This window comes from Clupea harengus, chromosome 22 (assembly GCF_900700415.2).
Source record: "Clupea harengus chromosome 22, Ch_v2.0.2, whole genome shotgun sequence".
In the NCBI taxonomy this organism is placed as follows: Eukaryota; Metazoa; Chordata; class Actinopteri; order Clupeiformes; family Clupeidae; genus Clupea; species Clupea harengus.
Window position 1 is genome coordinate 4,763,951 of NC_045173.1, and position 12,793 is coordinate 4,776,743.

At 44.5% G+C, this 12,793-nt stretch overlaps 1 protein-coding gene across 1 annotated transcript in view; it reads right to left on the reverse strand.

Moving 5' to 3' along the window:
* Positions 1–300: 300 nt before the first annotated feature.
* The window catches only part of dchs2 (dachsous cadherin-related 2), a 30,818-nt gene continuing 18,325 nt past the window's right edge, over positions 301–12,793 (reverse strand). The window contains exons 13-20 of the mRNA XM_031559493.2: positions 11,859–12,737; positions 10,680–10,793; positions 9,473–9,684; positions 8,938–9,089; positions 7,134–7,264; positions 6,483–6,769; positions 5,979–6,120; positions 301–4,234 (exon numbers count right to left, since the gene is read on the reverse strand). Of these exons, the coding sequence (XP_031415353.1) occupies positions 1,650–4,234; positions 5,979–6,120; positions 6,483–6,769; positions 7,134–7,264; positions 8,938–9,089; positions 9,473–9,684; positions 10,680–10,793; positions 11,859–12,737 (4,502 nt within the window). The 3' untranslated portion in view covers positions 301–1,649. The remainder of the gene's footprint in view (positions 4,235–5,978; positions 6,121–6,482; positions 6,770–7,133; positions 7,265–8,937; positions 9,090–9,472; positions 9,685–10,679; positions 10,794–11,858; positions 12,738–12,793) is intronic.

Genomic DNA, 12,793 nt, shown 5'->3' on the forward strand with positions numbered 1-12,793 from the left:
CACATTCTTTAATTATCGGGGGTGTGGAACTGTTTGGGTTGTCATGACTACTATGATGGTGGTGACTTTCAACAACCCCTCAAAGAAATAATTTGTTTAAAGAGGTTATAAATCTATACGTTTTCACAGAGGCTGAAGGCACTCTAAGCATTTATCTGATTTAATATAATATAATATAATATAATGATTTAATATCAGACAATAGCTTACAAAGTCCAAAATCCTGAGCAGCTGACTAAATATACACACCAACAACATGATTTTTGTAGTGGTGACCATTGTGAAGAATAACAACCAAACTGAGATCATCCATTTATTATCACAATTATGTGTCCAACACATTTACCATAATTCATCCCATCATCAATTTAGGATTAGCAAACAATTAACCATTTATCAAACTGACATTAATATTAACAATATAAAAATCAATTTCAGATAATACTCACTGTACAATAAAGTGCCAAAAAGTTTCCAAAAAAAAAAAAAAAAAAAATCTCACAGCACAGCTTTGCAAAACTGCTGAAACTGACACAAAATGAAGTTTATGTTAACAATATACTGAAGTACAGGTACATACATACATTGTAGTGTTTGTATGTTTCGTGTGTTTATTATTGTTAGTCCATAACTAAATAAATCAAGCAGGGAGGGAAAGACACAAAAAAAGTTCTTTCTGCAGATATCTTTGGTGACTGGTAGCCGCAAAAAGATTCTAATCTTCACCCATTACTCTATAGAGAGAAATTTACCCTCATTGTTTTTAACTTGCATAGTGTTTCTTGATCAGCAATTTTATGATACTCAAGCATTATGAATTTGAGATTTGTGTGAGTTTCAAAGTGGTTCATTCAATATATACAACAAGAAAAAGGTGCCTAAATACACCTCTGATGAGATCCAAGGAAAGCGCAGTCAGCTGTGGCACGGACATGATGCTGTTTGAGAGACCGTAGAATCCTTCAAACTGAAATAAATATAATACTGTTTACAGATGGTTCTTCACATGAATTTCACGTTAAGTGATTTCCCTTGAGATGGTGAACCACACAATGCAATATTGGACAGATCTCCGTCTAACCTCTGTATTGTTTTTCATAATGGAAGTGAGTGATGAAGTGATTAGACCAAATAGACAAGACGAATGAATGAGAGTGTTTAGTAGATCATATCTCTATACTGGAACAGTCATCAAAGACAGGGGAAGCTGGCCTTAATGTTTGAGCTTAGTTGTACAATTGGTGTTTTTATCCTTTTAGGTTCACGTGACGTTCAGCTGGATTTCCTTAAGAATAGATCCGATCAGAGACATAATAGACATCATTTGGCAGTGCCGACCTGCTGTGATCACAGTCACAAAGCACACCCTGGTAAAGCACACTGGTAACATAAAAACTACAATTCCATATAAAATAAACTATGTAGAGATTTCATAGACTCCTTGGATCTCTGCAATTTAGGACATCATCTGGTCCAATATATGAACATTAAACATCCTTCTTATTTCAAGACATCTGACATAAAAATATGACTTCACCACTGAAAATGCACTTCTAAGTGACATTCCAGACAGAGACACACATCTTTTTCAGATGAGCCATTTTCATTTCAGATTAAAACTGCCCTCAATTACATGTGCTCCCAGAAGGTTAGACCTGTATTTCCCCCTCACAGATGAAACTACCAGGTAGGGTGCTGGTGCGTACCCCCAGCCCCGTCTCAGAGACCACCGGGGAGGCATTGGGTGTCCTCATGGTGAGCAGGGACAGAGAGGGGGAGAAACTGGGCGTCATGGCTGAGGGAGTCAGTCCTGTGTTGCGGCCCAGTGGAGAGTAGGCATATTTGGGGTAAGATGGTCGCCTCCCCAGGGTTGCCATTTTATGAGGCATCCTCGGAGGAACAGCCCGTATGCCCGGCTGTGCCACTGCAGTGATGAGTGGTGGCGGGCGCATCAGGCTAGCCAGTTCCGACGCTGAGCTGTGGCTGATGGCCTCCTCGTCGGGCAGTGAACCGATGTCACTGAACACGGACGCCATGGGCTGGAAGCGGGGTTCCCAGCCGAGCAGGTAGTCCCAGCTGTAGCTGCCCCTCAGCTGCTCCTCCGGGCAGATCAGTGATGCCAACGAGCCCTCGGCTGCCTGACTGTCGTTCAGAGGGATGTAACACCTATCCTCCAAATCCCTAATATTTAGCACACGGGGCAACATCCCCTCACCGCCGCCCTCCTCCTTGAAATGATGAAGGCTCTCAGCGCTGGCCATACCTGCCCCCAGACTGACAGGAAATGATGCGCTGACAGTAGGAGGCTCCCTTTCCTCTGAGTGGCAGGACAGCTGGTCTGAATCCCTGGCGAGGCCCGAGTCTAGCGCCTGGGATCCCTGGTCGCTGAGGGCCGACCCTGATCTCTGGCGGCAGGGGTACTGATTGATCATTTTGATCTCCTGGTCCTCTGCAGTCTCACCCTCAGCTGATCCCCGTAGACTCGGGTCAGACATCTGCAAGGGGTGGGAGATGTCCAGCTTTGCGCGCATTTGGCATCGCATTTCATGTAGGTTTATACCATTTTGATGGGATCTACCCTTCCGTCCAAATGTGCCAGTTCCGTGGTTCAGGTTGGCGGCAATAGAGGCTGCTTTCTTGAGTGCAGCTTCTTTGGTCTTGTACCGCAGGACAAGGGCAACAAAGCTTATCAGTAGCAGGAGGAAAATAGTCAGTGTGGCGCTGAGGCTGAGCGTCTGCACACTCAAAGACATCCCTGTAAGAGCCTCTGCTGAGTTGGAGATGTTTACAGTGACCACACATGAGCTGAACCTGGACTCAAACTTTGGACTGCTGGCCAACACCCGAAGCTGAACTATGCCTTCTGTGGCAGAGCTACCTCTCCTTCTGTACACTGGGCCAGAAATATAGATGGCACCTGTTGTTTTATTCACACTAAAGAAAGGAGATAGTTCGACCAGGGAGTACTCAACAGCTCCATCTAAGCCCCCGTCATGATCCATGGCCACAATCTGGCCCAGAGTCTGTCCTAGTCGAGAGTTCTCCGGCAAGAGGAAGCGATACTGCTTTTGGGTGAACACTGGACTGAACTCATCCATCCCTTCAATGTCTACTTGCACCCTGACTGTTGCCAGCTGATCACCTTTGTCTCTGGCCTCCACAACAAAACAGTACTCGCTCTCCCTCTCGTAATCAAAGGTCTGCCTGGTGTAGATGTCTCCAGTCAGAGGGTCAATGGCGAAGGCCTCCTTCCTGTCGGGGTTACCACTACCATAGTCCATGAAGCAAGAGGACAAGATGGAGTAGGTGAGCCTACCAAACGGCCCAGCGTCCTGATCGACCGCATGGACCATGCACACTGGGGTGAAGGCTGGCTGGTTCTCTAGCACAGAGCAGTTTACAGTGGGATAGCTGAAGTATGGCGAGTTGTCATTCTCATCCAGCACAGAAATGAAAATGACTGCAAAAGAAACTCTTCTGTTGCCTTGACCTCCGTCCGATGCCTGTATGGTCAAGGTGTATTTGGACTCCTCCTCATAGTCCAAAGTATGGTTGACCTCTAACACCCCATTCAAGGGATCCAGCCTCAAATGACCTCTACTATTTCCAGAGATTATGTCATACTTGACCATTCCATTAACCCCCTGATCAGGGTCATGAGCCAACACCTGAACAAGAACAGTGTCAGGTAGACTGTTCTCACGGACCTGGGCATGGTACTCCGAGCTACCAAAAACAGGAGAGTGGTCGTTTACATCAAGGATGGTCACAGCCACAGTGGCTGAGCTATTGAGTGGGGGCACTCCCCTGTCAGACACAGTCACGGTCAGAGAGTAAGCCTCTGTGGTCTCACGGTCCACTGACTCACAAAGGACCAAGTGGGCCACAGTCCTCGGCTGATCCTCCAAATGAACCGTGATGACCTCCATGCAAAAGCGTCTCTCTTCATTGCCTCCAGTAATGGTGTACTCAAGGAAGGTGTTCTCTCCGGAATAGTCCTCGTCATCAGCTGTAAGGGTCAAGAGGGTGCTGCCCAGGGGCGTGTCCTCAGGTGATGTCACCTGATAGGTGTTTTGCAGGAAGTAAGGGGCATGGTCATTGGCATCCTGCACCTGTATATCCACAGAGGTCACACTAGAGAGGGTGGGGTCTCCACTGTCCCGGGCCTCAACCAGGAGCTGGATCATGTTGCCATTAGACACGTACTTCAAAGGTTTGTTCGTAAACACAGAGCCTAGAAGGCAGAGAGAAAAAGACATTTATTTAATTTTTGATAAACAATGAACCCCCATTGATCATATATATTAAGTGAAAGGTGCAGTTCAAGATTCTAATCCCATACACTTTTTGTCACATTCAGGTAATTGCTCCTCATGGTCATCTTAGCTGTCTATTCAGTGTTTGCGCTTGAGAAAAAAAAACAGTTTGTACACAGCCCTGGCTCTGTAAATGGGAAACAAACATGACTGAGCCATAAAAAATCCCAGCCAATAATTTGATTGTCTGTTGAGCATAAATATCAACTTCGTAAAACCAAAACTAAATTGTGGGCTGCATCTTTAATTTTTTCAAGATACAGTTTATTTACAGTTTATTTCTCATAAGCAATTTACATTCAAATGTGTGGCTTCTTTTAAAAACTGAAACTGGGAGGTCTTGTAAAGGTAGTATTTTTCCATATAATTGGAAAAATCCAGTACCCATCATTTGAAAATGAATACTGTATTAGGTTTGGATCTTGTGCTTGCTGTATTGTATTTCATTAAGACACACATCATTCATAAGGGACGCACATAAGCCCAAGAGTATGTGCTAATTGAACAGAGCAAGGCAATGTCTAATTGCAGATTTAAGTTTTATCGACACAAGGCTTTTCAGTGCTCAATTCTCCGGTTGATTCTAGTCCAAGTTTCACTTCCCATTTGTCACTCTAACACAAAACATGGCGTTCCCATTTTTTCAGCTATTTGGTTTTGGCCCTAAAACAAACAGATGTTGCAAATCAAGCTTCATTGAGGAAAATGGCCGACAGCTTTCTATGCCCTGGACCCAAGACTTTGTTCTGTCGGCCTCAATCCATCTTGTACTGTCTTCGAAGAGATGTTTGCGTTACGTAAAATATTTTTTATAAAAGACAGATAACCAGCGATATCACTCCACAACAGATCTTTTGTTATCAGTTACAATTCATCACCTCCACTTGTAATCCCTCAGCCACAGCTTGGTTTGGTTTCTGCACTGCGGAAGCTCTCAGATATATGAATCCATGAAACACAAGCCGCACACGCAGACACACCAGACTGATGGCTACTACTGGTATTAAAATTAATATGCATACTTCTTTAAAAGCCTGACAGAACCGGGCATGGATTATCTTTTGGCTACTCGCCTTGGCGCGGGGCAACTGGAATGACGGCGGAGGCCAGAGAAAATACAAGAAAATAAAAGGAGAGTAATAAGAGAAGCTCTCAGTGAGAGGCTTCAGATGTGAACCTTGGAAGGCCCTTTGCAATTAATTTTTCACTTTCTGCTGAGATGGCTGAGTGTTTGGTGCCGGTGTAGTGACAACAACTGTACAATATATCAAAGCTGTCCACTGGTGGGAGTGCCATGATATCTCAACACGCAGGGCCAAAGAGGCCTTTTTATTACAGACAGAGGTGAACGTTTCAAGGCTGCTAATGACTGATTCAGAAAAATACCACCGTGCAGGAAGATGTGCAACACAAAATGTTTCTTCACTTTCATATTCATCTATACACACACAAGTATCTGTATTTCTCAAAGAACTAAAAAACACCAGTGTTTTACCTCTATAGTTCTAGTATAGTTCTTTAAAAAATATAAAAACACCAAAGATAGGAACTTATACTTGCATGCCATCCTTACAATACTCATGATTACAATTTGCAGCTAAATTTAGCATATGTTGTTAATTTTACATTCAAACAATTAGGCAACGGAAAAGGAATCATTACCATTTTTTGTGTCAATGTAGAAACCTTTCAGAGGAGAGGACAGAAGTCTGTAGGAAATCTTTCCGTTGAGACCGGAGTCTCTGTCTGTGGCAGACACCGCCAGGACAAACGTATTGGAGGATGTCAGTTCTGGCAATGTCACCTACAAATGACAGGCCAAATATCAGCACCAAGTTTCACATCACAACTAAAGACATCACTGAACTTGGTTACATTTGTCATTACACTGACAGTTAAGAATCCTGTGGTCAAACAATCCTACTGCTAAGATACTTGCGTTTTAACTTCTAGGTTAGTTTAAGGGGGAAAGCAGATATAAGCATATACTATGACTACTACTTCCTAATTTCATTTTGTTTGTTAAATACCAGTTGAACACATTCACTACCAATTAACTGTCACCAATAGCAGACCTATTCCTATTGAAATGAGTGGTACTGCACACACGTAACAAACACAGATCCGTGTCATTCAATTGAGTCCACTCCATGTCTTAGACTGTACCTGATATGATTCCTGAGAGAAAATTGGAGCATTGTCATTGACGTCTAGCACATGGACCTGTATGTTGGCCTCTGTGTGGTGGATGGAGTCTGAGGCCTGCACACTCAGGATGTACTCAGTGCCCTCTTCATGATCAAGAGTACGAGTCAGGGTTATGATCCCAGTGTAGCGGTCAATGGCAAAGCTCCCATTGGTTGCAACGTCTCCCAAAAACTGGTAAGTCACAGTGGAACTAAGGTCAACGTCGTTGGCAGTAACCTGGGTTACAACATAGCCTGGGGGCAGATCTGATGGGACAAACAACAAAACAAATCAATAATTCATCGAAAAACTCTCTCAAGTGATGGATTTTACAGTGAATTGGAATGATCATTAGTAAAGTTTTATAGCTATTTATTGTTGGTAAATTCTTTATCTTAAGCACATACTGGGAAATTTGCCCAAAACACGAACAAAAGAAAAAACCTTGATTTAAACGTATGCTTTGATCATGGAGATCGGAGGTAAAGACTTTATGCTCATTATGAGAACGAACACCTGGCATCAATAACCGCACAACTGCATTCAAATGTAGTAGACGCTACATAATGACTCCACAATCATATATCTGCACTATACTGCTGATGTGGAGACTGATGCCTGGGCTCTCACTCTCAGCGATCACCACTGGCTCCATGGGTGGGATGGCAGGGCTGTTGTCGTTCACGTCCACCACCTGAACCCTCACTGTGCTGGTGCCCGTGAGAGGGGGGCTGCCCCTGTCCACCGCCTGCAGCACCAACCTGCAGTCAACACAAACACCATACTCAATCAGACACAAGCTTACAACACAAACACCATACTCAATCAGACACAAGCTTACAACACAAACACCATACTCAATCAGACACAAGCTTACAACACAAACACCATACTCAATCAGACACAAGCTTACAACACAAACACCATACTCAATCAGACACAAGCTTACAACACAAACACCATACTCAATCAGACACAAGCTTACAACACAAACACCATACTCAATCAGACACAAGCTTACAACACAAACACCATACTCAATCAGACACAAGCTTACAACACAAACACCATACTCAATCAGACACAAGCTTACAACACAAACACCATACTCAATCAGACACAAGCTTACAACACAAACACCATACTCAATCAGACACAAGCTTACAACACAAACACCATACTCAATCAGACACAAGCTTACAACACAAACACCATATTCAATCAGACACAAGCTTACAACACAAACACCATATTCAATCAGACACAAGCTTACAACACAAACACCATACTCAATCAGACACAAGCTTACAACACAAACACCATATTCAATCAGACACAAGCTTACAACACAAACACCATACTCAATCAGACACAAGCTTACAACACAAACACCATACTCAATCAGACACAAGCTTACAACACAAACACCATACTCAATCAGACACAAGCTTACAACACAAACACCATACTCAATCAGACACAAGCTTACAACACAAACACCATACTCAATCAGACACAAGCTTACAACACAAACACCATACTCAATCAGACACAAGCTTACAACACAAACACCATACTCAATCAGACACAAGCTTACAACACAAACACCATATTCAATCAGACACAAGCTTACAACACAAACACCATATTCAATCAGACACAAGCTTACAACACAAACACCATACTCAATCAGACACAAGCTTACAACACAAACACCATACTCAATCAGACACAAGCTTACAACACAAACACCATATTCAATCAGACACAAGCTTACAACACAAACACCATACTCAATCAGACACAAGCTTACAACACAAACACCATATTCAATCAGACACAAGCTTACACTGGGAGCCTCTAAAATACCTCAGTCTGAGCCTGCCAAAAGGGCCAAACTAGGTCTGAGCCTGCCAAAAGGCCCAAACTAGGTCTGAGCCGGCCAAAAGGGCCAAACTAGGTCTGAGCCTGCCAAAAGGCCCAAACTAGGTCTGAGCCGGCCAAAAGGGCCAAACTGGGTCTGAGCCTGCCAAAAGGGCCAAACTAGGTCTGAGCCTGCCAAAAGGCCCGGACCAGGCAGATATGCACATATGTGTTTGCTCCACGGGCTGGTGTTCAATCTCATACAAGCCTTTTAGAGGACCCTCATTCAGTTGCAATGTGTCACTATTACTAATACATCATGTTCATTAAAAAAACAAAAGCACCACTTTTATCGGGCATAAGATTTGGGTGTGATTCTGTTATATTGACTCATAAACAAGATGAAAAGGCTCCAGACGTAATGACCAAGCATAGATGGCAGCACATTTGGGTGGCTTATGGATTTGCTGCTCTGATGTCTATAAAAACGGAGTGACATGGGTGAAATAAATGACTGTATGGTTTCCAGTTCCTTAACAATGTGGTTTGTTGGTATGGAGGTTAGGCATACTTGTAAGATGAGACGATCTCCCGGTCCAGGACTGTGTTAGTAGCCAGAATTCCCCTCATTGAGTCGATGATGAACGCATCATTGTGGTTTCCGGACACAATGGAATAGTCAAGTTGCCCGTTCACACCGCTATCAGCATCAGTGGCAAATGCCTATAACACATGGCAGATTGCAATGGAACAGCCTGCATCATATGCATTACTGAATGTGTCTTCACATATTATCTCTCTGAGGCTGGACAGTGACCAGGCACATCTCTCACCACATGACATTTAATATCGCTCTCGCTCTTACGGACTCACTCCAGCCCCAGACAGCCTTGGTCACATTCTCCATCATAGCTTTGGTACTTATTTAGACAAGGGTTAATTTAATTCTGAAGTCTGCATGAATTACTATGATGACATATTGTACAGAGAGGGCACATCTCAGATAGCTCCACTGTGAAAGCCCTATTTTAATCCAATGGACAGTGCATTATTTACTCGAGTCGAGTCCATACATATGAACGCGTGGTGATCTTCACTGTTCTTACCTGCATGACATATGTGTTATGGATTTGGCCTTCCCAGACTGCCGTTCTGTAATATGTCTGTTTGAATGTGGGCATGTTGTCGTTCACATCCTGGAGATTGACAGTAACCCGAGCATAGGTGGTCTGCTGGCCGTTTTCTGCCAGCACCACCAGATAAACTCTCTTGTCATTCTCATAATCAAGGCAACTCTGGTCCTTCACTGTTATATCACCTGCAATAAGAACAGTATTGATGAAATCAGTCAATTTATGACACCGTTTTGAATAAGACAGTTCACTGATGCCTTACAAACAGCACCAATATTTCTATAGAGGTCCTTCGATTCTCAGGAAAAAGTCTTTGAACTTTGAACTCTCTTTAAACTTTTGGTTGAGAGTTTCATTTATGCCCCCTGACTGCACTCTTGTAGTTTACAGCAATCCCACAAAAGAGACAGGACAGGATAGACAGGACAGTGATACTCAGGACAGGATAGACAGGACAGTGATACTCAGGACAGGATAGACAGGACAGGGATACTCAGGTTGAAATACATACGGTATTCTGCATGCATTACGTGTACTCTCGTGGAAACTTGTAATACCTGCTGATAGGGTCAAGTTATATTACATGTACATTGTGCACAAGCATTTTGGGCTGGTCTGTCTCCACCCCAAAAAAATGAAACAAAAATGTAAAAAGGCATTAACAGTTATAAGTTATAACTGTTATTTCCAAGCAGCGGAATTTCAAATGTTTATGGCAAATTAGCGTATTGACATCTTGAGTGTATTGAAAAAAAACATCAATGGAAGGTCCTAGTTGGCAAGAGCCTGCCATGTTTGCTAGAGAATAATACCCCTCAGAACCCAAAGCTCTCAAAGATGGCAGCTGGACAGGCTGACAGTGACCTCTCCCTGTCACAAGCTGCGGCTTTTAAGATGCCTGGAACGCAAGCCGTCCAAAGGGATTTGGTCAGGCTTTCTATGCTAATTACTAGTGAAGGAAAAAATGCCTTTTTGGGAAAGTGATCTGAAGGATGGTTAAGTCCTGCTATTACCCACGACAGAGCATGGAAATGGTGGGTGGATGTTTTGCAAGTGACGTTTAGGGGTAACAACATGAGAGACAGACTGGCAGGCAGAGACAGAGACAGAGACAGAGAGAGGGAGAGAGAGAGGGACCGGGGGGTGGGGGGAGAGAGTTAAGACTGTATAGTGTTTTTACCTGTGAGAGGATTTATGACAAAGGCCTCATTCTCATTGCCATTGAAGATGCTATAGATTATGGCTCCTCCATCTGGATTCTCATCGTGGGCCACCACATTCGCCACCCAGGAACCTGAACAAAACAACACACCAGCCAGGTCCACTAAAACTCAGTAGTTATAAGCACAGTGGGCCTCATTCTCGAACATATTCTGAATTTTTTTCTGAAATGTTTCTTACGGACTTCGGAAAACCAACGTAAGAAAAAGATTACCGCCAGATTCATGAACGCCTGAAAATGTGTTCTTACGCAGCCGAAGTGTTCTCAGCTGTGCTCGCTCGAATGAGGTTTCTTAAATTGAAAGCGCGTTCTCGTGCACCTGGATTTGCATACATACACGCCCTGCCAGCTCCTTATAAGGGCACGCAACAGTAGTGACGTGTGCAGTCGGAATCGACCGAATCCACGTGAAAGCAACTCGAAAGCGAGTCATGTCAAAGCTGAAAGCGGGCACCGGTCGAGTAAACGCAGATCTAACTTCACCGGTGCAGAGGTACTGTTGCAGGATGTAGATGTGTCCATTCTATTCCACTATGGCTATATCAACGCAATTGAGTTTAGTGCTTATTTATTTATTCACTTACATATGCAGTGTTCGTGTCGTGTAGTGCTTTTATTTATTTTATGACATCACGATGCCTCGTAAAAATCATGACTATAAATGTGAAACGTAATTGTTAATGATACAAATATTCTCGTACTTATTATTATTATAATTATTTAAATCCGAGGATGTCTGTAGAGTTGATGTGAACGCAATCACCAACGATTTCTCACAAATTCAGCCCTTAACACTTCTAACACGGAGCGGCCCCGTGGGTCATCTTGTGTTTTTTTGAGGAATTGCATTTAAGAAAATTTACGACTGCTATTTCGCATTCTGAAATTCTTCTGAAGTTCAGAACAAATCCCAGATGAGAAAACTTTCATGAATGCCAAATTTGTTCCTAAAACACCGGAAGTGGAGTTCAGAAGAAATTTCTTTCTTAAATTCTTCTTACTGCGTTTGAGAATGAGGCCCATTGTTATTGTTGTGTTTTGTACAATTACACCACTGATTTTACAGCAACCAGTAAATAGCTAAATTCTGCATTTATGCATTAATCTGCATTTCAACTAAAGACTGCAGGGTATTACCAGTTTTGCTGTCCTCAGGAATGGCCACCTCATAGATGGGTTGGGTGAAGCGGAGCCCATCCTCTTCTGCGTTCAGATGCAGGAGCACCAGGCAGGTGGAGGTGAGAGGGGGTTGGCCCTGATCTGCAGCCTGCACACGCAGCACCCTCGTTCCAGAGGCTCCATCAGGGAGCGGGGTCATGAGCCGCACCTCCCCAGAGGACCTCCCAATTTCAAACGCTCCTCCTCCCCCGCTGTCCTCTCCTTCACCTCCCTCCGTCAAGCTAAACACGACTGTGCCATTAGATCCCTGATCTGGATCCTCAGCCACAACTACGGCCACAGTCTTCCCCTTGGCCGTCCCCGCTGTGACCGACCCGCGGATGGGCTCACTGAGGCAGGCAGGCGGGTTGTCGTTGACGTCCTCGACCTGCACGGTCACCATGGCGACTGAGCTGCGAGGTCCCTGGCTGCAACCGTCCGTTGCCACGGCGCGGAAACTGTACTGCGAGCGCGTCTCGCGGTCCAGCGGCCTGCTGGTGCGGACCACCCCTGTGGAGGAGTCCACTGAGAAGGCCCCCAGAGAGTCCTCGGCCAGAGAGAAGGTCACCTCGCCGTTGGGGCCCAGGTCAGGGTCCCGCGCGATCAGACGGAGGACCTCTGAGCCCACGGGAAGAGCCTCGCTGACGGTGGCGCGGTAGCTCTTGCGGGTGAAGGCTGGACTGTGGTCATTCTCATCCAGCAGTGTGATGAGGAGCTGGGTGGTGGAGCTTCGGGCAGTGGGACCCTGGTCTGTGGCAGTGATGAGCAGGGTGTAATTCTCATGCTCCTCCCTGTCCAGGGCCTGTACTATACTCACAGCTCCGGTGGTTGGATTGATCTCAAAACCACCAGTGGCATCTTCACATGAAATGGAAAGTAACAGATAAATCACAGTATAGTAATGGTTGGAGATT